The sequence below is a fragment of the Phocoena sinus genome, chromosome 19 (assembly GCF_008692025.1).
Source record: "Phocoena sinus isolate mPhoSin1 chromosome 19, mPhoSin1.pri, whole genome shotgun sequence".
In the NCBI taxonomy this organism is placed as follows: Eukaryota; Metazoa; Chordata; class Mammalia; order Artiodactyla; family Phocoenidae; genus Phocoena; species Phocoena sinus.
In genome coordinates, this window is record NC_045781.1 from 39,565,086 (window position 1) to 39,592,725 (window position 27,640).

The 27,640-nt window shown below is 43.5% G+C and overlaps 1 protein-coding gene across 1 annotated transcript; it reads left to right on the top strand.

Annotated features, from left to right (window-relative positions):
* Positions 1-1,848: 1,848 nt before the first annotated feature.
* Positions 1,849-27,608, top strand: LOC116743931 (chemokine-like factor). The gene is made up of 4 exons (XM_032613099.1): positions 1,849-1,926; positions 7,280-7,438; positions 25,143-25,241; positions 26,829-27,608. Exons 1-4 carry the CDS (start codon positions 1,849-1,851, stop codon positions 27,114-27,116), a joined length of 624 nt encoding a protein of 207 aa, XP_032468990.1. The 3' UTR covers positions 27,117-27,608.
* Positions 27,609-27,640: the final 32 nt, after the last annotated feature.

Consider the following 27,640-nt stretch of genomic DNA (forward strand, 5'->3'; position numbering starts at 1 on the left):
CCTCCAGCCCCGCGCCCGCCCCGCCCTGCCGGCTCTTAAAGAGACCCCGTCTCATTTCACCCTCTCTCCGAGAAGGTGAGAGGTTCGCCCTTAGCAGCCTGGAAATCTTCCCGCCAACGAGACGCTGTTAGAATGAACCCATGATTTGGCAAGACTCGGGGCATGGGTGGCCAATAACACCAGCGACTGATTGGTTAATTAACTATTGGAGATTAGTTAATTGAGCATCTGTTGTATCCAGGCACCTGGCACGCAAGGTGTCATTTATTCTTCCCAACAACCGTATAGGTGGATATTGTCAATCCCATTCTCCGGGCTTAGCTGATCCTTGGAAACTTAGGTAACTCGTAAAAAGTGATCAGAAGCATTCATTAAGGGGTGGAGCTGGAATTCAAGCTCATCTATCTTGCTTCACAGCCAGCACTCTTTCCTCTGAACTTTGACATTTCCAGGGTCTGGACTGTAAATATATTAGATCCCTCAGGAAGTTATTTTAAAAAAAAACGAGAACAGGCCCCAAATGGAGTCGCTTATGCTAAGCCCCACTCACCAAACCAAGGCTTAATTATAGTTTTGGCTCTCCAGTCAATCAGGCTTCGTCTGATCAGCACTAGTTAGGTGACCTGCCTGATAGACCCCTGCCATGCCCTAAAGAAAAGTAACCTTGCAATAACCAACTTCTTTGTTCTCGCTCCCTTCTGCCTATAAAAATCTTTCATTTTGTACAGCTCTTCAGAGCTCCTTTCTATGTTAGATTGGGTGTGATACTTAGCAGGATCCTGTGGGGCTCCTGGGCACAAAAGTCTTTCTATGTGCCCCATCTCTTTGATTACAGGAAATAGGCTTCATTCAGCCTCTGTGACCTTCCCTAAATTCCATCTGGCATATTCAAGCAGCTGCTAATTAGGGAAGGGAGGGGATGCAAGACAAAGGAGAAACAAACAGTCAAGAGAAACAATAAAAGAAAAAGAGAGAGAGAGAGACAATAAAAAAAAAGAGAGAGAGGGAGAGAGAAACAATAGTGCAGACTTGGGGCAAGGTCCTGGCTCCCCATCAAGCGATATACACGACAGTATCTTTGAGCTGTTTTGCAGATACTGAAACCCCCATCAGATGGGAGAAGTCAACGGTTAAGGACGGTATGCTGCCCACAAGCACGCAGACCCCAGACACCTTGGAACCAGAAGGTTGATGATGCTGACTCCCACTTACCACCAACCAATCAGAAGAATGTCCAGGAGCTGATCACGCCCTCTTTGAACAATTACTGTAAACCTTCTGACTAACCTCTCCAAGTTGGGACACACAGTTTTGAGGGCATTAGCGAGCTGTGGCCCCCTTTGCCTGGCAAAGCAATAAAACTTTTCTACTTCACCCAAAACTCTGTCTCCGAGATTAATTCGGTGGCAGGGTACAGAGGCCGGATTCAACTTCAGATGCCACCCGATTTGAATCCATTTTTGTTCAAATAAAATCTTAAAATTTTTAATATGCCTCAATTTATCTTTTAACAAAGGCACAACCAACGTTCCCACTGGACAACTAGGGGGTGGGGAGAAGCTGGCCTGCTTGGCTCCCCTCTAGGTCTGAGGAAACGCTGCGCGCGAACCCTGGCTTTCCGCATAGCGGGGGCCACCAGTAGGTGGCGGCGGACAGGGTCAGGGTGGCTGCCGCATGTACCCAAGTGCGGGCGGAGGTGACCTGCGCATGCGCGCCGCGAAGGCGGGACGCCTTAAAGAGCGGCTCGAGGCCACAGTGGCCGTTGCAGCTGTGGCGCGAGGCCTGGCAGAGCGGTCCGCTGAGGAGGGGAACTGACGGAGAAGTGCTGCTGCTGGGTCTTTAGGCGAGATGCTGACGGTGAAGCTGAAACCGAGGCACCGCCTCTTCTGCTTCAGCGTGAATGGCCACGTGAAGATGCTGCGGCTGGTGAGGGCGGGGCCTCGGGGTGAGGGACGGTGTCCCAGCGCGCTCCCCGGCAGGGAGGTAGGGCTGCAAAGCATGAAGCCGATGCCCTATCCTCTCTTTCAACCTTGTTGAACCTCTGACAAGGCCTTCCTAGAGGCAAGGCATTTCGCTCTGCACCCTGAGGGTAGGAGGAGAGAAATAGGGCGCTGTCCTCCCCCATCAGGGGCTTTACGGACTCACTCATAAAGCAAAATCCGCACACCTACATGAATGGCCCACACTTGGACCCACAAACCAGGTACCCAGGTTACCAGGGGAGGCAGCTGCAGTTGTACCACTCAGATGCCAACAAGATTAAAAACAAAAGCACCGAGGGGTTTCAGTGGATGCTGTGTTTACTTGCTAGAACTCAGTAGTTTTGATGTGAGTGAGCTCAAGGCTGATATAGTCCAGAGCAAGGACGGTGGAACTCCTGGTTCCTGGGGTGTCAGACATGCCAGGAGCATTGCAGCCAGTTCTCGCAGAGGTTGGGAGAGAATGAATCGTCATTTGGAGGAAGGCGACCTGGCTAGTTAGAGAAGTGGAAATTATCATAAGAGAATATGTTGAAGGAATTCAAGAAGAGAAAAGGGGAAGGAAAAAAGTAATTCTTAAAATTTAAAGAGGCGACATATAAGGAGAGGAGGTGGAAAGTTAGAGGTTACAGGGAAACATTCCTGCTTATTATGAAGAAGAATTTTTTTTATTGGGAAAGTTGCCAAAATTAAGTGGCCACTTGGGAAGGCAGTACATTCCCAGACAGAAAAGGTAGCAGGCGCAGGTGAGCACTTCGCATGTTGTGATGGCGATTTCAGCTTCAGGTGAGTGGGCAGAACAAACTGCATGCAAGGTCCTTCTCACACCAAAGTCTGTGATTCTGAGAAATAACTATGACGTAATGCGAGTCAGAATGCATGAAAGAAGTTTAGAAAACTACTCTGGAGTTCAGAAAACAGAGAGATTAGCTTGGGTTGGAAGTAAATAATCAGGAAAGAAGTGACCTGAGGGTCTGGGGTTTTATGCCAGGTACTGAAAGCTTTGGAACACTGGAGGAGAAATGGGATTTTGTGAGAAAGGTTCCATTTTTTTAAATATAATTATAAATCTTTATTATCATTTGTATATGCTTCAAAGTATTCTATAGTGTGAACGAAACACATTTATCATTCCTCTACTTCTGGTTTTACAGTCTCCAGAAAGGTTTCATTTTTGATATATTAATTCCCTCAACAAAACTCTGAATATTTAATGTATTCCCAGCCCTGAGTTAGGACTTGAGACAACAAAGACACCCAAGACAAAAGTCCCTGACTATGGAGTCCTTCAGTTTAGTCAGAGAGAGGCACACAAGCAGATAGCTGTGATGTGTGACAGGATGAAGTCAGAGCACAGAGTGAGGCATCTAACTAAGGAGGTGTCAGGAAACGTCCTAGGGGGACACTGGGTAGGGTTTAAGGGACAGCCACCTGAGCAAAGGCGTGGAGGCCAAAAAAAAAAAAAAAAAACCCAGCATGATTTATGAGCAAACCATAAGAAGTTGAGTTTTGCCTTATTTTTTTTCAGCCAACAGATATTTATTGAAAGCCTGCCATGTGCCAGGCACTGTTCCAGGCTCTTGGGAGATATCAGGGGACAAAGCAAAGATCCCTGTCCACATGGAGTTTACATATTGGGGTGGGAGGGCAGGGAAGACAAACAATAAACACAATAAATAAATAAATAAATGGTGTAATATTCTAGAAGGGGGTAAGTGCTGTGGAACAAAGAAAACTAAAGCCAGGTAAGAGAGTGTAAGGGAAGGTAGGGTTGGAGAGGAAGATTGCAGGAATAGAATGGTCAAGTTAGGCCTTGTTGAGGTGACTTCTGAGCAAAGCGTTGAGTGAGATGAGGGAGTTAAGCTATGACTATCTGAAGGAAGAGTGTTTTAGGCAAAGGAAAATCCAGTACAATGGCCCTATGGCAGGAATGTACCTGAAGGGTTCAAGAAAAAGCAAGGAAACCAGTATAGCGGGAGTGGACTGACATAGGGACACAGTGGGAGATGAAGAAGGTTTTGAGTAAAGTTGTATATGATCTGACTAACATTTTTAAAAACTACACCAGCTGATATGTTGACAATAGATCGGGAGGTGGGGGCTGGTGGGGACAGGAGGATTCCTGCAGAGGCAAGGGTAGAAAAAAAGGAGATAAGTTGGGGCTATTGCAATAATCTGGGCAAGAGATGATAGCGGCTCAGACCAGGCTGTTAGTGGAGTAGGCTATAAGAAATGATCACATTTCGGATATATTTTGAAAGTAACCTCAACAAGATTTGCTGATGAACCAGATATGGTGTGAGAGAGGGAGGAGTCCAACATCACTCCAAAGTTTTTGGCCTAAGTAGCTGGAAGAATGGAGTTGCCATCCACTGAAAGCCTGTGGGTGAAGTAAATGTAGGCAGAGGATCAGAAGTTCAATTTTGGATTTCACTTTAGAGATGTCTATTAGACATTCAAGTGGCAATACTGAACAGGCATTTGGAATATACAAGACTGGATTTTAGGAGAGAGATTGGCACTGCAGAAATAGAAGTACTTAAAGTCACAAGACTGATGAGATCATCAAGAGATGAGTGTATATAGAGTGGAGAAGAGGACCATGGATGGAGCCCCAGAACACTTCAACATTAAGAGATTGGGGAGGGACTTCCCTGGTGGCGCAGTGGTTAAGAATCCACCTGCCAATGCAGGGGACACGGGTTCGAGCCCTGGTCCGGGAAGATCCCACATGCCACGGAGCAACTAAGCCCGTGCGCCACAACTACTGAGCCTGCGCTCTAGAGCACGTGAGCCACAACTACTGAGCCCACATGCCACAACTACTGAAGCCCACGTGCCTAGAGCCCGTGCTCCACAACAAGAGAAGCCACCGCAATGAGAAGCCCGGACACCGAAACGAAGCGTAGCCCCCGCTCACTATAACTAGAGAAAGCCCGTGCGCAGCCAAAAATATAAATTAATTAATTAAAAAAAAGAGAGAGAGAGAGTCGAGAGAGGAGGAGGAATCAGCGAAGAAGAATGAGAAAGCACAATTAGGGAGGTAGGAGAAACTAAAAGTATGGTGTCCTAGAAGCCAAATGAAAACTTTCTCGATGGAATGATCAACTGTGTCAAATACTGATGATGGTTCAAGTAAGATGAGGACTGAGAATTGAGCATTGGAATTATCCTGTGGATAAATTGTGAACAACTCTTTGTTAGAGAAGTAGACAGGAGCTGAGTCATGGAAGACTTTGAATACCATGGTGAAGGTAGGCTCTATTCTAAAAACCATTGAAGGGTTTTAAATAGGTGAAGAATTGCACACATTTTTATTTTAGAAATTTTACTGTAATATCTTTGTCATGGTAATTCAAGGAAAAGATACTGAAGGGCAGTAGTTTTAGGGACAAAGTGGATTCCCAAAATGCTTAAGCATTAAGTCAGCAGGACCCGATGATTGGTCAGTTGTAAGGAGTAAGTTGGAGCAGTGATCTTAGGTTTCCAGGGGCAGGTGAAAAGATAGATGGTCATATCACCAATTAAGATAGTGAATACAGGAGGAAGGAGCAAGGTGACAGTTTTGCACACGGTGAATTAAAGATTCTAAATGGCTATTTATGTGTGAGATGTTGAGGATAGACCTGGGACAGAGACCCAGATCTGTTGAGTGGGCTGTGGACAGAATCTAAAGGAATGCCATCATTTTAAAGAGATGGGCAAAAGGAAACCCACCGAGAGAATAGTTTCAGAGGTATAAGAACTAGAAAAGGTGACATGGGAGCCAAGGAGTAGAAAAGTAGGAAAAAGCCAATGGCAAATAAGTCATGGGGGTCTAGTAGGATAAGGATTGAAAAATGTTTGTTAAATTTAGTAATTTTGCAATCATTGATGATCTTGGCAAAAGCAGTCTACATAGAGTGGTGAAGAAATGTTTGAGGTATTAGTGGAATATTTAAAAGCTAACTGAAAACAAAGGCCAGGAGTTAGGAAAGATATGAGCTGTTAGTATGGATTAGGGGAGAACCCAGTGTGACTGAAATCATGGGAACTGTTAAGAAAATGGATTGATCACCAGTGCCAAATTCCAAGGTTACAGAAGATGGGGACTGAAAAAGTGACCCTTGATTTCATAACCCATGAACTCAAGACCCTGGTTCAGTAAAGTAAATGAAGTGATTTGAGATGACATGTTGCTGATCGTAATTATATTAATTATAAAGAATGAGTTATTTAGTAACTAGTTACATTTACTGTGTAAGCAAACTGACCAATTTAGAAGTTTAAAGGTAAGCTACTTTTATACTAATAAAGTAATTGAAAGAATTATGAATAAGTAGCCTATATAGATCTAAGGTTAAAAAGAGAATGTGGATGCTGACAGACTGATCATAAAAGTCTAGCCAGGGAAGACTCTTGACAAAACCATTTTCCAAGAACACAGAGACTTTGGATAGAGCTGTATCTCCTAAGAACATCATGACATTGACAGACCCCCAGCTTATTTTTTCCTTTAAGTCACTTTTCATTTCTGTTTTCTATATCTTCCTTTGGAAATGAGGAAATTGGATTAGATTAATAATCTTCAAGGGTTTTTTTTCCACTTAAGTTTTTGTTAATTCTGATTGCATTATGTTTAGATAAGAGGAAGTGTGTTAAAAAGTGAAGCATCAGAATTGTTGGGTTTTTTTTTTTTCTTTTCTTCCTCACAGGATTCTTTAGAGAATTGTTTTTCTCTGACAATTTGTTTTCAACTTTCCTCCCCAGTATTTTTCATGGCAACATTCTAAGTTTAAATTTGACAGCAGATTCCAAATTGTTAAGAGTTAAGGAGTGATGAGTGGATGATAAGGAATTATATCAGCCAGTATACAGACTTTTTTGAGAAGCATTACAGGGAGAAGTAGAAAATGGGAATTTCTGTGGGGAGTAGGGTGAAAGGAAGGTATGTGTGTTTTAAGAGAAGATAACCTTAGATATGTTTAGAGGATGATGAGGAAAGGAACTAGTGGAGGAGGAGAGATTGAAGGTACGAGAGGGAAAAGGAGATATTTAGTGGAAAAAGATCAAGGGAACAGATGTGGGAAGTGATGGTATTAGGTATACAAGCGGAGTAATAGACTTAAAACAGAGAGGGATACCTAGTTCTCTAAAACACAAAGAGACGTCAACATCCATACATTTTAGTCTTCCTCTTTTAGATGTGTGCGTATATATGGAAGAAACCCATTTATTTCGTTATTTTAGAAATGATCATTTTTACAGCTTAAACTTGTATTCAATAATCACTGAATAAATCATGTTTTTTTTTCCTATAGGCGCTAACTGTGACATCTATGACCCTTTTTATCATCGCACAAGCCCCAGAGCCATACATTGTTGTCACTGGATTTGAAGTCACTGTTGCTTTCTTTTTCATAGTTTTATATATACTCAGACTTGATCAATTAATTGACTGTATATTTTGGCCTTTGCTTGTAAGTGTTCAGTTTCACTGTTAAAGTTAACTACTTTTTCCTGCCATAGAAAGACATTTTAATAAACTCTGTTCTTTAGTTTTCTTAAGCCTTTAAGGAATCTCTGACAGGCTTAGGAAGGAGGAACTCTACCCACTGCTAATGTGCTCTGGGGAGATTCTCAGGGAACCAGGGCAGCCACGGAGCATAAATTCTCCTCTGAGCTCTATCTATCAGTAGATGTGGCTGACCTTTCAGACCTCTCTTTCTAAGGAGAATTCACGTAGGTGTAGATCTTCAAAAGAAATTTAAATTCAAGATCATGGTTAATGAAATTATACGGCATTCTTAATCTTTACCTCCTTTTTAAATGCATGTTGATATGACCTCAAAATTGGGGAATAGAAATGGAGACAGATACGCAAGTACCTACATCTTACACATCCCTGATCACTAAATGGAAAATCAAAATAATTTAGAGGCTAAATAAAACACAACATTTTCTTACTTCAAAATGTCTGTAATCATTAATGCCACATAATTTTTAACTCATCTTGTAGAACCTTATTTAGTAGCATATGGACTTTACCTGCCATACTCACAGCATTAGGAATAACTGCCCAGTGGAATGCCCAGATGGTCTGGAAACTTTCAAAATAGGCAAGTTGAAGATACTAACTAAGGGATACTTGGCCCTTCAGCCTGGCCCATAAGCTGGTTCTAGGAAGGACTGAGTGACTTCACTGCTCCTCTTTCAAGTCTTATCCCCAGAATCCTATGTCCATAGGTCTCCTTTCTGAGACCCCTGCTGCCCTTCCACCCTTTGGCTGGACTGGTAAAAGCACTTGTCTCATCCTCTTGGATTCCAGAGTGCTGATATCCAAGCTGATAACCCGTATTAAGAAGAGAGGACTTTAGAGCTATTCTCAAACCATAAGCATCCCTTAAAGTGGTGCCTCCTGGAACCACTTTTGAAGACCAATGAGGAGCATTTCAGACAAGCTGAGAAAGTCCCCAGAGTGGAAAGCTGGGAAATAGATAGGATCTTCATGGTGCCTCTCCAAAATCCTCCTTGATCTACACTTTGGAGCTGGACCTGACTGAAGTATAAGGTCTGGGACAAGAGATTACAAAGCCTTCCTCAGTTGGCCCTCAGGGTATGTAATACCATTTAGTGGCAGAAAGGACTAAGCTAAATTGTCCTAAGGATTTCTTCAAGGAGATGATGAACATGGTCCACATCCTGTTAATCTTGTACCCAAAAAGTCACATAGTTGCTCTTCACACTCTGCTTTTCCAAAGTTAATGAAACTAACACATTTTAGCATTTATTTTTCCTCAAACTGTAGTAATTCTCTGGAGCTTCTTACACATCCCAGTAATAAACTTGGAGTCCTAAAGTTAACAACACACTGAGAAGGAGCGTGGCCTATGTATAGCATGTCTCCAAATCTCTGAGGCTCACACTTGGCTGATGCTGTACTCTTAGAAATGGTGCGATATTGGTCAACTAAGTTATTACTCCATCATGAAACCCAGATTCCTGTCTGCTCTTGATCTCATGAAATCATTTATTCAACATCTGCTAATCCCAGATTCTATACTAGCTTCTTGGATAAAACAAGACACAAATCTTGCACCTGAGAAACTTTCAATGTAGCCAGAAGGTAAGATAGGTGAGCAATCCGGTATAACAGGTGCTGTGAGAGGTGTATACCCGGATGGTGTGGAAGGGAAGGGGACCAAGTCGTAACAGGTTTGCCTGAGGAAAACTACGCCTGCGTTGAGGGCTGGAGGATGAAAAGTAGTTAGCCAACTGATATGGGGCTGAGAGAGCTTTCCCAGTACAGGGAGCAGTGTGTGTGAGGGTCTAGGGGGAGAAAGAGCTGGACCCTCGAGGACCTGCAGGAGTTCTGAGTGGCTGTGAAGAAAAGAGGGGCAAGAGTGGAGGTTTGAAAGGCAGTAGGAGGTCAGAGCATGCAAGGCTTTGAATGCCCTGAGTTTTAATCCAAAGGCTGCTGGAAGCTTTGGGAGGTTTTTAAGTATGAGAGTGACATGATTAGCTCATATCTGAGGAGATCGCTGGTGGCAGTGTTGATAATGGCTTGAAGAGGAGCAAAACTAGAGGTAGGTCTCAGAGACCGCTTAAAAGTCTCTTATCCTAATCCAGACATGGAAATGAGAAAGGCCTAAATTAAGGTTAAAACGGTAGCTGGTGAGAAAAAGTGTTGATGAAAACTGATAGGACTGGGTAACAGGAAAATCAAGGATAGCTGCCATTTAAAGAACTGTCTTAAGAGGGTAATGAGACAGGAAGTATAGGAGGAAGGACAGCTTTAAGGAAGGGCCAAGGAGAGTGGTATGTAATGAGTTCAGTTTGAGAAATAGAAGGTTTTGGTTGCTTATGGGGTATTCAGATGGAAACGTTCAGGTCTGAAGCTTAGGGGAGAGAAGTCAGAGCTGCAGCTTTGGGAGTCATCACCTCGCGATGGTAAATGAGCTCTAGGAGAATGGCTCGGAGGGAGAGTACAGGAAGATAAGGCAAGACTGGGAAATACCAACATCTGGAGTGAAAAGGAGGAGTAGCCTGAGAAGGACAGGAGAGGGCCCAAGGGAGACCCATGTCCCAAAAGCCAAGAGAAGAGAGCATTTCAAGAAGAAAGAAATGGTGAATAATGTCACAGGTAAAGGAAGAAAGCCCAGAAAAAAAAAAAAATCAATATTTACTGACTGTATTAATAGAGGCCCCCAGTGGCCTTTCCCAGAGTGGTTTGCCTTGAATGGACAGGTGACAGCAAAGCAGTGGGATTGTTAGACTGAGCAGGGAAGTACACAGCTGTAACTAGAGGGGCCACCACTGAGTTGAGGAAACCTGGCCAGGGACAAAGGAGGGTAATAAACAGTGAGGTCCCAGCAGAGTGGTTGACGGGAATGGGGCCAGAGCACAGCTGGAGAAGTTGTCTGTGGCTCTTTCACTATAACAAAAGTGAAGGACACAAAGATGGCTGAAGATTCCAATTAATCTGTAGGTGGGGAAAAGGTAACCTGCAAATACTTCTATCTGATGGCCACTGTCTTCACTGATTAGGAAAGAGCTTGGTCGTCTGCACACAGATGTGTGATATGTGTCATTGTCCCAAAGTTGCAGTAACTAACAGAGTTTGTAGAGCAGGCTTCCTCTGACTGTTCCCCTCAAGTGCTCCAGTGACAGAAAACACACAAAGTGAGCCAACCCAGGGCTTTGTGGTGATATGGAAGTACAGGCTCAAAATTTCTGTGAAATCTCCATTTTTATAATTAAATTTATATTCTACTCCATGGCATACTGATGTTTGGTTTTAAAAAAAAAGCAATGCTTTAAACCACCATTAAGGATCACTGATGTTCTGGGGCAGGTGCATCCTTTTTGTCCCCCGCTGTGATTCTCTGCACTCCCTAGAACACCATTTTTATCTGAAGCCATTCATATACACTTAGCCAAATTACTAACAGGAGACAGGGCTGCCTGTCTGAAGCAGAGGAGTGGTCTATTGCCTTGAAGCAGAGCAAAATACCCAGCACAGAGCAGCATTAACCTAGAACTCACTATCTCCTGCAAATGAGGACTTTTTTTCTGCCTAAATGTATCTAACCTTACCCTGTCCCTGTTGAACCTCTTCCTATTTTCTTTGTAGTAACCGCTTTTCTAAGTTACCAGAGTTTTGAAGTTTGATATTTCTGTGTTAACAATTCCTTCTTGCTACCGTTATCTGCAAATATACATAAACCTTTCCAGAATAAAGACAATTTAACTTTCCCACAGTTTACATCCATTCAAAATGTAAGCTGCACCTCTTAAAGCCACAGTTCAGAATGAAAATGCTTCATTTCAGGAAATTATTAAATGAATGAGCTACATCAGCAAAAACTAATTGCATAATTGGCCAGCTGTTGCATACAGATATGTAGGAGCTTTTTCCCGAAAATTACCACTTTCTCCAGCTCTAAGATTTATTAATTGCATTTGGAGTAACATTATAAAGTTGTTTATTTTATGGTGTAGAACACTCCACACTTTCTCTTATATTATTAAAATTCAGCATCCTGACTTCCCAGTGTACCATTCTACTTTAAACGTTCCGCATAATACGTCATCCACTCCTAACCAGATGAGTTCTCCCTCCAACTACATTTAAATAAAAAAGACATAAGCCTGTTAAGGAGTTAAATGATTGGTGTGTCATAAGATAAGAGACCCATTAGGCATCATTATAGGCCAAATACAATATATGTGATATTTTACTGCAGCAGTTTGACTTCCTAAAACTAAATAAAACTATTTAAACTAAATAAATTTGTTTAATAAAATGGAACTTTCGAAATCTTTACGGAGCTGATTCATTTTGTTGGTGATCTTCGTGTAAAGCTGACCTTTCTATTCTGTGTTTTCAGGATATTATCAACTCAGTGGTTACAGCAGTATTCATGATAGTTATATCTGTGTTGGCACTGATCCCAGAAACCACAACATATATAGTCCTTGGAGGGGTAAGTGGAGGTCTTTCTGGTTTCTTCCTTCAGGTTCGATTAGAATTCAAATGTACTTGAAGAATAAATACAAGAACAGAAAGCTAGACTGTATTCATCCTTGAGGCTTCTATGCCAGTACACAGTACCTAATGGCTTAATACTTTTGTGTGTGAACACATGCCCTGGTTAATGTCAAGGAAGATGATTTCACGCTAAAATTGAAGTTAACCAAATAAAGAGATTCCTCCATATTTCTCATAGATAGGTAGGGCTAGACCAGACTGAGAAAAGCTACTAGAATCAGTTACAGTACTAAACTCTCAGAAACCTGATGTCAAGAATAAAACAAACCATGGATGAATTTCAGAGCTCTGCCTTTTCAAGAAAAGGATACATCCCACTTGCTAATGTGAGACAGACTGTTCTGAGCTCAGTTATTTCTTGTCCAGATCCTGCTTCAGATGGAATTTAATAGAAGATGTGTCATCGTAAGGGGATGGTGGTAGGAAGCCCTGTAACTAAAGGATTATTTTGAACATTGCTTGAAGAGAAGCATATCAGTTTAATTTGGAAGGCAAGCCCAAACAAACGAAGAGTCAAGTAATTTAGTTACAGTTCCATCTGATATTCTTTTTAGATTTCTTACAGGGGGTTCAAAATCATTTGGCTTTTCTCGGTTCTGATCTAGAGAAGTGAATTATTAAGTTCTTCTTAAATAAATCTCCCTCCTACTTCCTTGTCTTTTCATAGTATGGGCCACTTAGGAGAACTGGCCACATATGTCAGAATCCATGGCTTTTCAACTCCTTCATTAGGCCCAAAGCAACTTCATGAGGGATGGGAATTACTCTAGAAATGACATAGTGCTGTAATAGCAATCTCTCCTAGTTGTCTTTAATGATAATTATGGAGAAAGAGGGATGAGGCATAGGGTTTACTTTCACTCACTTATTTACTCATTCACTCATTGATTCATTCCTTAAGTGCACTTCGGTAGGTGCTGACAAATTATAGAGCCACAAGCCACAGGTGGCTATTGGGCACTGGAAATGTGGCTGGTCTGAACTGAGATGAGCTGTAAGTGTAAAATACACACTGGATTTCAAAGACTTGCTACCCCCAAAAGAGTGTAGAATTTATAATTTTATTATATTGATGACATGTTAAAATTACATTCTTTTGGATATATCAGGCTAAATAAAATATATTATTAAAATTAATTTCACTTGTTTTTTTCTTTACTTTTTAATGTGGCAATTAGAAAATTTTAAGTTAATTATGTGGCTTACATTGGTGACTCACATTATATTTCGTTTAGACAGCTCTGGACTAGAATGTGAGCCCTATCCTCAAGTTGCTTAGAGCCTAATACAGGAGACAAAAGTGCAAGCAGCTGTGTCTGAGCTGTTAACAGAGTACTGTGGGGCACAGAGAAGAGGAAGCAGCTACCTCTCTCCAGCAGTGGAATTGTGGTTTGCCAGAACTAAAGGGGAGGAAACGGGGATGGTTCCAGGTGGAGGAACCAGCAACATGCTGTGTACCAGAGTCATGAATGCACCGGTAGGAGGTACGTAGCGTGGTCAGAACGTAGGAAGCTGCGATTGAGATTCAGGATGGAAAAGGAACAGTGTCTGAAGCCAGAAAGCCAGATTTCTTGGCAGTTGGATGGAGCTGGTGAAATAACACTGACATCCCCTTTCTCCAGCCCCGGCACCAGTTCTCAAATAGCCATCAGAGTACCTAAAGACCATGTTCTAGTTTATTCCCTTTACTTCAGTTTTGTCTTCCTGAGGCCTATTTAGAATCCCACCCCTTAGGTGGATGTAGCCCGGCCTTTGAGAGTTCACTTTGGGTCATCTTATCACTCCATTTCTCCAAATCTCTTATCACAGCTACTATCACCATGGTTAAAGCTTGAGCTGGTGTTAACCTGACCTTTTCTCCAGTACAGTTTGCAATAGGAAAGTCAAACAGTTGATCACTGGGTATAGAAATGTTGATTAGTAACTAAGTATCATCGGCAGGGCTTTAAACAGTATATCCAGGAGCATGTCAAGAGATCCAGACAAGTATTTCAGAGTTTCAGAGTCCACACCACCTCAGTATTGTTTCTGCTCACTTAAATTACCTTTCCCTTTCTCTAGGAAGGTACTGGGAAAACTTGGGAATGAGAATTAAATGATCTCTGAAGTCTCTTCCCATTTTAGTATTAGGTGACAGCGTAGGGAGCAATCCTGGTGCCCTCGCAGGAGAGGAAGCCGGTGGGCAGACCACTTAAAACCTGTGTGACCATGGCCACAGCAGTGACACTGTGTCTTTGTTTCAGGTGTTTGGACTCGTGGCCTCAGTGCTCTCTATTGCCGACGGGGCCCTTATTTACCGGAAGCTGCTGTTTAATCCAAGTGGTCCTTATCAGAAAAGTGCTGTTCATGACAAACTATAAGTTTTGTAAATTTATATTCCTTTTTAGTTGATGCTAATTATTAAACATATCTCTTTATTCTAACACATATTTTCTGCAGTTCTCATTTTAATCTCTATATGGGAGCTGGAAGAAGAGATTTAGGAGCTGTGGGCCCAGCGCTGTAACTTTCAAGGGAGCGCTCGAGCGCCTCAACCTTATGGGATCTGGTTTTCCTGTTCCTGGGCCCGGGAGGCAGAAGAGAAAGCGCCGGGAGCGCCCGAAATGGTCTTCAGAGCCTGCTCCCCGGCTGGCTGGCAGCACGGAGGTGGTGGCGTTGAGGGGACCTTGAGTGCCCAGGCTAGGCAGCGGCGTCGCATCCCAGCTGGCTGGCAGCACGGAGGTGGTGGCGTTGAGGGGACCTTGAGTTCCCAGGCTAGGCAGCGGTGTCGCATCCCAGTGGCTACGAGGGCGGCTGAAGGGCTTGGTTTGTCTGCCGGCAGCCAGAGCTGAGTGCGCGCGAGGGAGAGGCGGCCGGCAGCCGTTGGGGCGCGACGCTGGTTCCCCGGGGAGAGCCGGCCGCCGCCGTGCAGGCTCAGAGCCGAGGGGCCCGTCAGACACCACCAGGCCCGGGGGTCCACCATGAATCCTGAAGACGACAACGCACGTTCGGGGGACTCGAAATCCGGGGGGCCTCCCTCCCGCTCAGTAAACGTCGCCCGTACGGCGCATCCCGAGCGCTCGGCGCCATCCACAAGCTCGGTGCGGGACACAAGCGCGGCGCCCTCAGCATCCCGAGGGCGCGCTGCACCCACACTCAAGCCCACTGCACAACCCGCGATCCCCAGCCAGCGGGAGAAGAAGGCCATACGAAAGCGTGCTGAGGGCCGCGCCAAAGTCCCGCCCAAATTCAGGGACAGCCTCAAGCGTTTTTTCTTCTCGCCCACGGGAATCTTGAAGATCATTAGGCTGGTGAGCAGAGAGAGCTGATGGCCCGCTGGGCGGATGCAAGGGCGGATGCAGGCCGGCTTCGGCCTCAGGGAGTGAGTGATTCCCAGGGGCGCCGCCTGGGGGAAACTTCCCTAATTCCCTTTGCCGGTCCACATCGTTTCGCCTCCCCTTTTTTCCTCCTCTCCCTTTGCTCCTCCCACACACTCTACCCTTGCTACTAAATTTGGCACGCTTCCCTCCACCCCTCACTTTTATATTCCTCAGGTTTCCCCTCACAAAGGGAACTAGGGAAGCAATGGAGATAATAACAGAAATGTGTACATTAGCAAACAAGAATAATAGACTTGACCAATAAAGTTGATAAACCACTGGCCAATATAACAGGAAAAAATGGGGTAAATGAGGACGTATATTTAAAGTTAGAAACCAGAAAGGGAAAATAATGCAAACCCCGAAGAAACTGAAAGGATTCACAAGAGCACTTTGCAAAACAAATAAATGTGAATAATTGGATCAAAGAGTTGATTTTCTGGGAAACTATAAATTACCAAAACTGATCCCAGAACAGAGAAAAACCTAAACAGACCGATATAAGCACCGGGGGGTGGGGGGGTGGGGGGGTGGGGGTGGGGTGGGGAATGAGTATCTTTCAGAAATGTGTCAGGCCCAGACTTTTTCACAGGTTAACTCTTTTCAAACCTTCATGGGATGCAATTCTGATACTATTCAAACTTTTTCAAAGAATAGAGAAAGAAGAAACATTTCTGAGCTATTTTTACAAAGTCAGTGTAACACTGATATCAAAACCTGACCAAGTTCAGAAAAAGAAAACTAAATAGATATCTCACTTGTATCAAAGCAGCAGTATTAATATATTAACAGAAAATGCTCATCAGTGCTTCTTCAAAACACACCATGAAGAAGAAACATAAGGATGATTCAATAGTAGGACTCTATTAAACTAATCCACCATAAGTAAAAGAAAAAATTAGGACACTATCAAATAGGGTACAGAACACATTTGACAAAATTCAACATTCATCTCTGAGTGAAAAAAAAGTGAACAAGGGAAGAAGAGAGAGACCAGTTAAATAGGAATACACAGATATTTCACTGACATTATAAAAATAAACCCAAAAGTCAGCATCATATATAATTAAACCTCAGAAGTATTCCCATTAAAATGAGGAACAAAGAGGATGCCCACTAGTCACCACAATCAGACAGGAAAAAGGAATAAGTATGAATATTTGAAAAGAAGAGGCAAAATGTATCATTTCTTACAGCTGATATGATCAAAGATCTAAAAAATAAAATCAACTGGGAAACAATTTAGAACAAGATAAGTTCTACTAACTCATTAGTAGAAATGAGCAAACAAGAACTGAAAATAGAAGAAAATATTTCTCTTTGCAATAGCAATCAAGATGACAAAATACCTAAGATTAAATGAAATAAATTTGAAAGACCTATATGAAAAAAACTTTAGAACTCTACTGAGAGATATTTTAAAAACCACTAAAATAACTGGAAAGATATACTTTGTTCTTAAAGAGTTAAGACTAAATTTTGTAATCTTTCCATATTATAAGTTAAAGGAAATCCCAATTAAAATACCAACAGGCTTAGCTTCGGGAACTTGACCAAGACAAAAATGAGAAACATAAACAACCTGAGAATGAGTCCGAAAGGGGGACTAAGTCAGACAATAATACAACATAAAATGAGTTGCTTATAATTTCAGAAGCACTAGAAAAGAAATCAGCAACTCAATAGAAGAAAAGAGTTTCAAAAGCATCCCGAATACACACGAAAATTTAGTATATGATAAAGGTTGGATTTCAGATCAGTGGTGTTTCCCAACAGATGATGTTGGGATAATCAACAGCTGCTCAGAAAGAAAGAAAGCTGGGACTCTACCTCACTCTTTCTATCAAAATCAATATATATTTACTTTACTTGACCTGTATATACACAATTCTTTCTGGTATGAAATATACACTGTTAACAGTGATTACTTTTAAGGAGATAGACTAGGGTTGGGATGAGGGAGGAGAAAGAAGCTTCTGTACTGTGTGCAATTTTTGTCTGTGTTATTTCATTTCTTAAACATGTAAGGAATTTTTAAAATAATATATATGTGCAAAACAATACAGGCAATTGCAATATAATCAGATTTACAGTCTGATCATTTATTATTTTATTTTGTTTTTTAATAGCTCATTTGCATTAAAACAAATCCTGTTTCTTTTACTGCAGGGCCTTCTCATAGGGGCACTAGTTTGTTTCATCATTGCTGAAGCCCAGGAGTCCTATATAGCAATCACAGTCCTGGAAACCTGCATCGTTCTTTTTTTCATTCTAATATATATGCTAATGCTTCACCACTCGATGACTTATTTACATTGGTCCTTACTTGTAAGTGTTCATTTTCATAATTTTCATATAAGCTTTGCCCTCAGCCCCACAGTAAAGGCTCTCTTCAAGGGAGCACAACAGAGAGATCTCTCTGGACAAGGACATAGCTGAGCTATGACAGAGTGTCACCCTAATCCCAGAGAGGAAACTAGCCTAAAGCTCAGAAGGATTCCTTGAACCCCTCCAACTATAGGACAACCAACACACACACCTGCTTCCATCTCATTACAGCCCTAAACACGTGGTACTTTGCAGCTGGTCCTAAAGAAAATTTTACTCAGTGTATTCAGTAGTGTATTGCTTGTAAAACGGCACGTGCTTCTTCTACTTGTCAAACAGCACCCTCTCTAACAGATTACAAACGTCCCTCCGAAAAAGCATGTTTCTACAACATGGCTAAGTGGCAGAAAACTGTCACGTGTGCCCTGAAAGAGTGCAAGAGTCAAACTTTTCATGTGTCAAGGGTCCAGCTTTTCCAAAGGGGTGCCGTATGGTGGAGTATTCAGGAAAAGACACTGCATGGCCTTCTTCAATAGCTTTTTCCAGAATTTCATACTCTTTACCAACTGAAAAGTTCCCAAAGCTAATTACTCAGGTCTCAGAAAAATCCTTTTCATTCCAGACTCTGAGGCTCTGTATCCTCACAGACTGGAGAGGAAGCATAGTTTTGTCCAGATACAGACATGGGCCCAGTTCCTGGCCCTGCCACCTTACTAGCTGTGAGAACTTTAGCCTCAGTTTCCCCATCCGGGAAATTCAGAGAAGGAAAAGTGTGATGATAAGAGCTGTCTATAGGGGTCCTGTAACATTTAAATGTGTTTAAAGCAAAGATCACAAAAGGCTTGCCACAAAGTAAATATATTCGCTACAAAGTGTGGGTCGGACCCCCTGAGGCAGTTGCGTGGCTTTTACCCTTTTATCTTTTGCACCGTGAACCGTCCTAACTCCGAGCCCATGCCTCTTCCACATCATACATTTTTATGGAACCTTTTTTAAACTGTAAGGTAGGATTGGTTGCTATTGAACTAAAACTCAAAATACTTTCTCCAAGCGCCTGAGGGATTTTCTGGAAAGGCTGCTGAGCTCTCTCTGTCCCACAGAGTGCTGAGCAGCAGAAAGCACAGGAAGCAATCTCTGAGCAGCTTTAATTGGACACGTGGAAGACCCTCTCAGTTCCGGAGAGCTACAACCATGGAGAGGTTTCTGAGCGGAAACTAAAATCTCTGTCCATGGAAGTTTTCAAGAGCGGAAGGTAAAATAACTGTTTTTGAGCACATGCCACGCACCAGATACTTCTTCATATAGATTACCTCATTTAATCCTCACAACAACCCAGTGAGGTTGTGGTCGTCCCCCATTCCCCTTTAACAGATGAGAAAATTGGATTAAAGAGACTGTGTTGCCCGTGGTTGTATCTAGGCACATGGAAACTCAGATTTGAGCCCAGGTCTGTCTGACTCTAAAGCCCAGACTTTTTCCAGACTTTATGCCCTATAACCTTGTGCTGGTTTATCTTCACCCTCCCTACATCTTTGTCTTCCTCATATTCTCAAAATCTTACCTTCTCTGAATCCTCTCCCATTTTCTCATGGTTTCCTTAAAATGTGCGACGAACGGTGAATTGATTTTCCTGGAGTGGAGGGCAGGGTACAAGCCTTTAGGGGTCGCGACAGCAGCTGTGGTCAGGAGGACCGGAGCCCTCTAAAGGTCCACGGCCATAAACCTGGAGAGAGCCTCAAGGCCCCGTGCTTTGCTGGAGGGTCCAGGGGGAGCATCCAGGAAGAGTCTCAGGGAGAGGCAGGAGCCAGGGTCTCCTAAGCATGAAGCAGGTGCTACGAGAGGAGCTGTTCCCACAGTCACGGGCAGCTCAGGCCAGCTTGTGGAGAGCTGCAGGCCTCTGGGCGACTCTGGTAAAGCCAGGCCCCCTTTTGCTACCTCTGTCCTTGGGGGAGAGCATCCTCTTTTCTTTGGATAGCTATGGGAGCCCAGAGCGTGATACAAAGCCCCTGCCTTTTTCTTGTTTCTGTCCTCCAGGGTGTGGCCAGCTTTCCTCACCCCACCTGTGGTGGGGTTACTGTCTTTATTGCTAGGTTTCATTATCAACTTTACCCACCCTAGTCTTATGTCACCAATCTGTGTACCCAAGAAAAGTATGAAGTATAATTATTGTCTTCTGAATAGCCCATATTTTCAACACTTCTACACTGTAAAGAAGGCATTTCCCCATACAGTCCGAGAAACTGAGTTCTGGTCAAGCTGATGTCTTTTCCAATAGAAAGCAATCTAGAAAAAAGAACATAATAAACATATTTAACTAGAACTCTATTGAAGGGATGATTCCAAAACTACCAGCAATATCTTTACATTTATAAGTAAAAGGTATCAGCTTCAGAATGTCCCCTTCAGATTCTGGTGATGACTGATCAGGTTCTGCCATGTGTTTGGAGAACTCCAAGGCACAAATACCGCATAATGTTTATTGTATATACATCCTTCTTACAGATACCACATTTTGTGAAACAAAGTGTAAATGTTTGACTTCTTCCTAATATTCAGTGATTTAAAAAAAAAAAGGATTCACCATCAAAGCATCTTTTTCTTTCCCAATTTTAATTCTATACAATTTTGTTTATCTCAGGGAATGGTTTGGGGGCTTTACAGAAAAATAATAGTCAAGTCACAAACCCATCTCTCACTGTGTCAGAGGCAGCTACTTGAGTCAATAAGGTATTTAGTCAAAGGGAGAAAAAAAAGGTGATGAGTAAGGATGACATTTATGGGGAAACCAGAAGTGCTTTCGCACATGGCAAGACTCAGCTGTAGTTTTACCCCATCTGGGAGAACGTATCTTTCTCTTTGTCAAAGATGAGGCCAACCAGAGGGTCTGTGTCTAAGGCAAAAGGGAGGGGGTGTTAGTCAGGAGAAGACCCTTGGGCTCTCAAGTCAGACTGAGGAGGGTCATAGCCACTTACTGGCTGAGCAACCCTAGGCAAGTTGCTTACCCATCTGTAAATTGGGGATAATGAGAGTTTGTTGTGAGAATCAAATGAGATCACATATGAACACCTTGGCACCGTATGTGACAGATAGTAAGTGCTCAAGATATGTGAGCTACAATAGAAATGGTAGGTACGAAGAAAGCATTACTTCCAAGGGACAGTTCAGAAGAGCACTTCCTTGCAGGTAAGGACCACAGTAAACTATAATGTCCAATGGTCCAGCGAGGAGATGGAATTCTGACAGGGAGTCAACAATTGGCTAGGGAGGCCGAGTCTGCATTTGTTTTGTTACTGTCATCATTATTCGTGTGCATTCGTCCAAATTCTCAATGACCCAGACTGCAGTTAGTTAATTTTTAATTTTATAAGTTTACACTCCGCTTGGGTCCTTGTTCACATCTTTTGATATCTTGGTTTACACAATCCTCAGATCCTATGCTTCCTGCAAAGCTGAAAACCATTGTACCTGCCCCAGTGTGGGCAGACCTCTCACTCAGCCTACAGAACCCAACTGGAGCTGACTTCCAACCCTCACCAGCCCTGCACCACGTGCCCCCTCCACTGTTACTCACCAGGCGCCCAAATAACAGACATTAGTGCCTCTCCAAGAGGCAAGTCCCATTCCACAACAGGGCTCCTTGCTCAACAGTCTCAACAGGAAGAACACCTGAAGTTCACAGAAAAGTTTACTATCTTGAAGGCAGATATCAGGAAACTACACTTTGATGCATTCCCACTACACCTCATGTGATGCTTTCAGATTCATTGTGCCATTTAATCCTCAGATGAACGCAATGAATCCCAATCATTATCCCCATATTAAAAATTAGCCTCACTCCCTAACACCATACACAAAAATAAGCTCAAAATGGATTAAAGAACTATTAAACTCTTAGGGGAAAACATAGGCAGGACACTCTATGACATAAATCACAGCACGATCCTTTTTGACCCACCTCCTAGAGAAATGGAAATAAAAACAAAAATAAACAAATGGGACCTAATGAAACTTCAAAGCCTTCGCACAGCAAAGGAAACCATAAACAAGACCAAAAGACAACCCTCAGAATGGGAGAAAATATTTGCAAATGAAGCAACTGACAAAGGATTAATCTCCAAAATTTATAAGCAGCTCATGCAGCTTAATAACAAAAAAACAAACAACCCAATCCAAAAATGGGCAGAAGACCTAAATAGACATTTCTCCAAAGAAGATATACAGATTGCCAACAATCACATGAAAGCATGCTCAACATCATTAATCATTAGAGAAACGCAAATCAAAACTACAATGAGATATCATCTCACACCAGTCAGAATGGCCATCATCAAAAAATCTAGAAACAATAAATGCTGGAGAGGGTGTGGAGAAAAGGGAACCCTCTTGCACTGTTGGTGGGAATGTAAATTGATACAGCCACTATGGAGAACAGTATGCAAGTTCCTTAAAAAACTACAAATAGAATTACCATATGACCCAGCAATCCCACTACTGGGCATATACCCTGAGAAAACCATAATTCAAAAAGAGTCATGTACCAAAATGTTCATTGCAGCGCTATTTACAATAGCCCGGAGATGGAAACAACCTAAGTGCCCATCATCAGATGAATGGATAAAGAAGATGTGGCACATATATACAATGGAATATTACTCAGCCATAAAAAGAAACGAAATTGAGCTATTTGTAATGAGGTGGATAGACCTAGAGTCTGTCATACAGAGTGAAGTAAGTCAGAAAGAGAGAGACAAATACTGTATGCTAACACATATATATGGAATTTAAGAAAAAAAATGTCATGAAGAACCTAGGGGTAAGACAGGAATAAAGACACAGACCTACTAGAGAATGGACTTGAGGATATGGGGAGGGGGAAGGGTAAGCTGTGACAAAGTGAGAGAGAGGCATGGACATATATACAGTACCAAATGTAAGGTAGATAGCTAGTGGGAAGCAGCCGCATAGCACAGGGAGATCAGCTCGGTGCTTTGTGACCGCCTGGAGGGGTGGGATAGGGAGGATGGGAGGGAGGGAGACGCAAGAGGGAAGAGATATGGGAACATATGTATATATATAACTGATTCATTTTGTTGTAAAGCAGAAACTAACACACCATTGTAAAGCAATTATACTCCAATAAAGATGTTAAAAAAATTAGCCTGTTGGGGGAACTCCCTGGTGGTCCAGTGGTTAAGACTCCACACTTCCACTGCAGGGGGCACAGATTCATTCACTGGTCAGGGAACTAAGATCCTAGCCTGTTGGCACAGAGGGATGATAAAACACGCCCCAGGTCATACATCTAGGAATTGGCAGGCCAATTATTTGTCCTTATTTGTCCCATACCATTTTGACCCTCCATTACCCATTCCACAGAAAATGCCAAAGATGGTTGCTGCACTTCCAACCTTGGGGGATAGATCATTTCCACCTTATTTGGGTGTCCCTGATGGGAGGCAATAGTGAGTTGAGTTCTGACTCCACTCCTTGGCAGATACTCAATCATAGTCAATTTAATGAACTTCTCTAAGCCTCTGTTACATCTTCTTAAAATGGGGATCCTAGCCATACTGACTTTGGAGGGTGTTTGTGAGGGTTAAATGAGCTCGGCACGCTGAGGAGTTCCACTTAGACCCATTATGATCAGACAGCAGGGCTCTTTGCTGTGTTTGAGCAAGTGCACCGGACAAGCTGACACTACCAAGTCATGCCACCAAGACGTAAAAACTTAAAATGTTCAGATTGGTTACCTGGGCCGTATGGAGGTTAAAGGACCCCGGAGTTTTACTCATCCTCCAACACTGGTGCCACTGACTCAGTGAGTACCTTCTCTTTCATTATCACTGTGCTACCAAAGCCCAGGCTCTGCTTATCCTCAGGAGTGTGCCCCCTCCCACTCATCCTCATCCTTTATTTAGCACATGAAGAAACAGATTGGGCCAGCATTTGAAGAACCCAGTATCAATGTCCAAAAAGAACACAGATAGCCTATAGATGTCAGGGCAGACTCAATTCTGGCCATGTTTTAGGAAAGAGAGAAAGTCACTTTCACTCCAGAACATCAGGCTAGCTCCTCAGATGGGTTCCTGCTTCTTGGGACGTGGGACCCTAAAGAATAAATATGATCCAACTTCCAAAGTATCAGTTCTGCTGATTTGCAGATTTGGAAGTAGAATTAAATCAGTAAAGTGTTCATCTAAATTTTTGTTTTTATATTAAAACAAATGTATTATGGAATAGATGGCAGAATTTACATTAATTGAAAATACAAAACTTCAATAAGATCACATTTATGGAGGGTCAATATGGGTGAGGCCCCTAGACCTCTAGGGTTTTTTCTTGCCCATTTTCCTATGACTTTTAAAAAGTCTGATGGAAAAGTTGTCAGCTTTTTTTTTTTTTTAAGAGTGTTCTTTAATTAAGTTAAACCCATTTCTGCTGACGATTCTATCCAGAACCTTATAATCACATAAACTCATGTCTCTGGAAGATATAAGAGTTATGCTGCTGAGAGTTCCTCTTAATATTAATCAAATGGAAAGTTTATTTTGGATTTTTTTTTTTGTTTTTTAAATAGATCTTTACTGGAGTATAATTGCTTCACAATACTGTGTTAGTTTCTGTTGCATAACAAAGTGAATCAGCCATATGCATACCCATGTCCCCATATCCCCTCCCTATTGAGCCTCCCTCCCACCCTCCCTATCCCACCCCTCTACGTCATTGCAAAGCACCGAGCAGATCTCCCTGTGCTATGCGGCTGCTTCCCACTAGCTATCTATTTTACATTTGGTAGTGTATATACGTCGATGCCACTCTCACTTCGCCCCCCTCCCACCCCAAGTCCTCAAGTCCATTCTCTGTGTCTACCTCTTTATTCCTGCCCTGCAACCAGGTTCATCAGAACCTTTTTTTTTTTTTTAGATTCTATATATATGTGTTAGCATATGGTATTTGTTTTTCTCTTTCTGACTTACTTCACTCTGTATGACAGTCTCTAGGCCCATCCACATCTCTACAAATGACCTAATTTCGTTCCTTTTTATGGCTGAGTAATATACCATTGTACATATGTACCACAGCTTCTTTATCCATTCGTCTGTTGATGGGCATTTAGGTTGCTTCCATGTCCTGGCTATTGTAAATAGTGCTGCAATGAACATTGTGGTACATGTCTCTTTTTGAATTATGGTTTTCTCAGGGTATATGCCCATTAGTGGGATTGCTGGGTCATATGGTATTTCTGTTTTTAGTTTTTTAAGGAACCTCCATACTGTTCTCCATAGTGGCTGTATCAATTTACATTCCCACCAACAGTGTAGGAGGGTTCCTCAAAGGGAAAGTTTTTAAAAGGCATCCATCCTTAGATGGGTAACTGACCAATTTAAATATTTTATAAAATTACATTTTCATGTGAAGTTGACAATTTTCAATTCTGTATTGCAGGATCTTATCAACAGCTTCATTACTGCTGTGTTCCTTTTCGTAGTTGCCATCTTGGCGATGGAAGAAAAGGAAAGAAGTCATTTATTGTGCGTTGAAGGGGTAAGTAGAGGCCTTCATGACTCCATTTAAGATCAGTATTTCAAGACTCTTTGGAAAAGGGAAACTGGCAGACTATCATTATTTCATTTATAGAACACCATCCCCACCACCACCCTTTCTCTTTCTTGTGCTGACTTCTTCAAAAGATTTGAAGTTGCACAAACTCTAAGCTCATTCTCCAAATAGGTACAAAAACAAATCTACAGAACCTCTTTTGAAAATCATACACACTATTTTTTTAAATGTTGCAACAAGATGTTCTTTTTTTTTTTTTTAAGATGTTCTTATCTATAAATAGGATTTTGACTTTTCCGGACTAGAAAATTATACTTTAAATCACAAGAAAAAAATGATTGTAGAAAAGAAAAAGTGCATTGTCAAAAGTGAGCGACTCAGCCTGGTTGAGGAAGGAAAAGAAGTTCCCACACCAGGCTAGGCACGTTCTGTTTTAATCTTTATAACTCTCATTTTTACAGATACGGGAACTGAGGTTAAATACCTTACCCTGGCTCACAAGGCTGGGACAAATCCTCATCATATGAAGACCACAAGAAATGGCAGATTAAATGCTTGGAAGATACGGGGTGTGGAATGGGGTGGTGAGACTTTGATTCAAGAAGTTAAGCTATGGGAACAGAAATTAATCCAGAAAAAAAAAAGTTTAAGTTCTTTGAATTCATTCTATGATCAGTAAATATTTGTCGATCCCATTGGACTGCGCTTGAGCTCAGTGTTGGAGATAGAGTCCCTTCCCCCTTAGGGAGCTCACAGATTAGCTAGAGCAAGACCTATCTAGGAAAAGTTCATGAAGGCAGCCAGGGATTAAGTGACCATAAAGAGAAACATACAAGGCAGACAGGAGCTGGGGAGCACTTGGAATCTAGGGTGTTGTAGCCTGCTGACCCCCATCTGCTAACTCAGCCACCAAGCCTTCTCCTACCTGCCAGGAGCTCCCACGCCCTGGTCTCCATCAATCCTTACCTGGATGGCAGGGGCTGCTACCACCCTCCACTGGTCTCCCTGCCGCCAGCCTGGTTCGCTTTCCATTCACCTTGCGACAAGTGGGCTTTCTGAATCTGGAACCTCCCCTCCCCTCTTGATGAAGTCCCAGATCCTGCACCTCCCCAGCCTCAACTCTGCCCCCACCCTCACCGGCTCCATACGTCTCAGCCACACCAGATTCCTTGGAGACCCCTGTCCAGTACCTGGAGTTCTCCTCCCAGTTGGTTCCCTTGGAAACTCCTTCCTGCCTTTTCAAACATAGCCCAAGAGTCCTTTCCACTGAGGGGCCTTCTCAGGACCCCACTGCCACCCGGAGCCTCCTAGGATCAGTGCCCTACTCTCATCCTGGTGCCTCAGACCTTAGGCAAGGCCGTCACTGGCAGAAAAGACCATTTCCAAAAACCCTTTCTCTGGGAATGCCAGAATGGGCTGCAGCAGCCAACTGGGCAGACACCAGGAAGGTAGTGGAGGGTCAAAGGGGGACAGGAGGCCGCACGCCCGCCGCCCGGATAGGGAGGACAGGCTGCTAAGAAGCTGCAGAATAACCCCGTCTTTCCTTCCCGCATATGGTCTTGTGTCTGACAGTCCCTGTGTCTCACAGCGGCAATCGCGTGTCTCATCGATGCGACTGTGGTCACCAAGACGATGAGGAATACCATGAAAAAAGCTCTGGGAATCGAAACCAAAACCAGTGCCTCCCCCGCCCAGGAACCCATCTCACCCTCAAGGGTACCCCCAAGGGGAAGCCCAAGGGCACCTACAAGGGCAACCATGAAGCAACGCGGCCTGTCGGAGCCACGCTCGGAAGCACCCTCCCGGGCACCGTCGCGGGCACCTTCACAAGCACCATCGTCTTCTCCCTCCCGCCGCTGAGCTCGCACGCTGTCACCCATTTCAGCCCACATGTGATGGTAAAATCAGGGCTGCTAAACCCGGAACACTTCTGCTTGCTCGTGCTGCCTTGTGTAAAAGTCGCGTTACATTTTCAGGCGAGTGCCAATGCGCCCGCGGGGCTCTGGGCGCGACCGCCCCAGGAGGCCACAGTTTCAGCCAACCCGACCCGAAGGCGGGAGCAGCGGCTACAGCCCCCGGCAGCCCCCAGAGGCCTCGCGTGGGGAGTGCTCCGCGTGGGGAGCGCTCCGCGTGGAGTTGGGACCACCACCGGAGCCGGCGTGGGGGCGGGGGCTCCCGCGCAGGGTCTGGGCGTCCGCGGACACTCGAGGCGCTTGCTGCCGGGCGCGGGGGCGCGTCTGGACGGAGAGGAGTCGCGTGCGGAGACTAGGTGCGCGTCGAGAGCGCGCTAAGCGCTGGCCTTCGCTCGTCCTTCCCGGCCGTTGGCTGAGCGCGGCCTCTAAGCAGGTCGGTGGGCATTCGGCTCGCTCAAAGGCCAGGCCTGG

Excerpts from the sequence above, each read along its gene's own strand:
- LOC116743931 (XM_032613099.1), top strand. The coding sequence starts at position 1,849 with ATGCTGACGGTGAAGCTGAAACCGAGGCACCGCCTCTTCTGCTTCAGC. Across the intron at positions 1,927-7,279 it reads ACGTGAAGATGCTGCGGCTG|GCGCTAACTGTGACATCTAT; the intron begins GTGAGGGCGGGG and ends TTTTTCCTATAG. Across the intron at positions 7,439-25,142 it reads GTATATTTTGGCCTTTGCTT|GATCTTATCAACAGCTTCAT; the intron begins GTAAGTGTTCAG and ends TCTGTATTGCAG.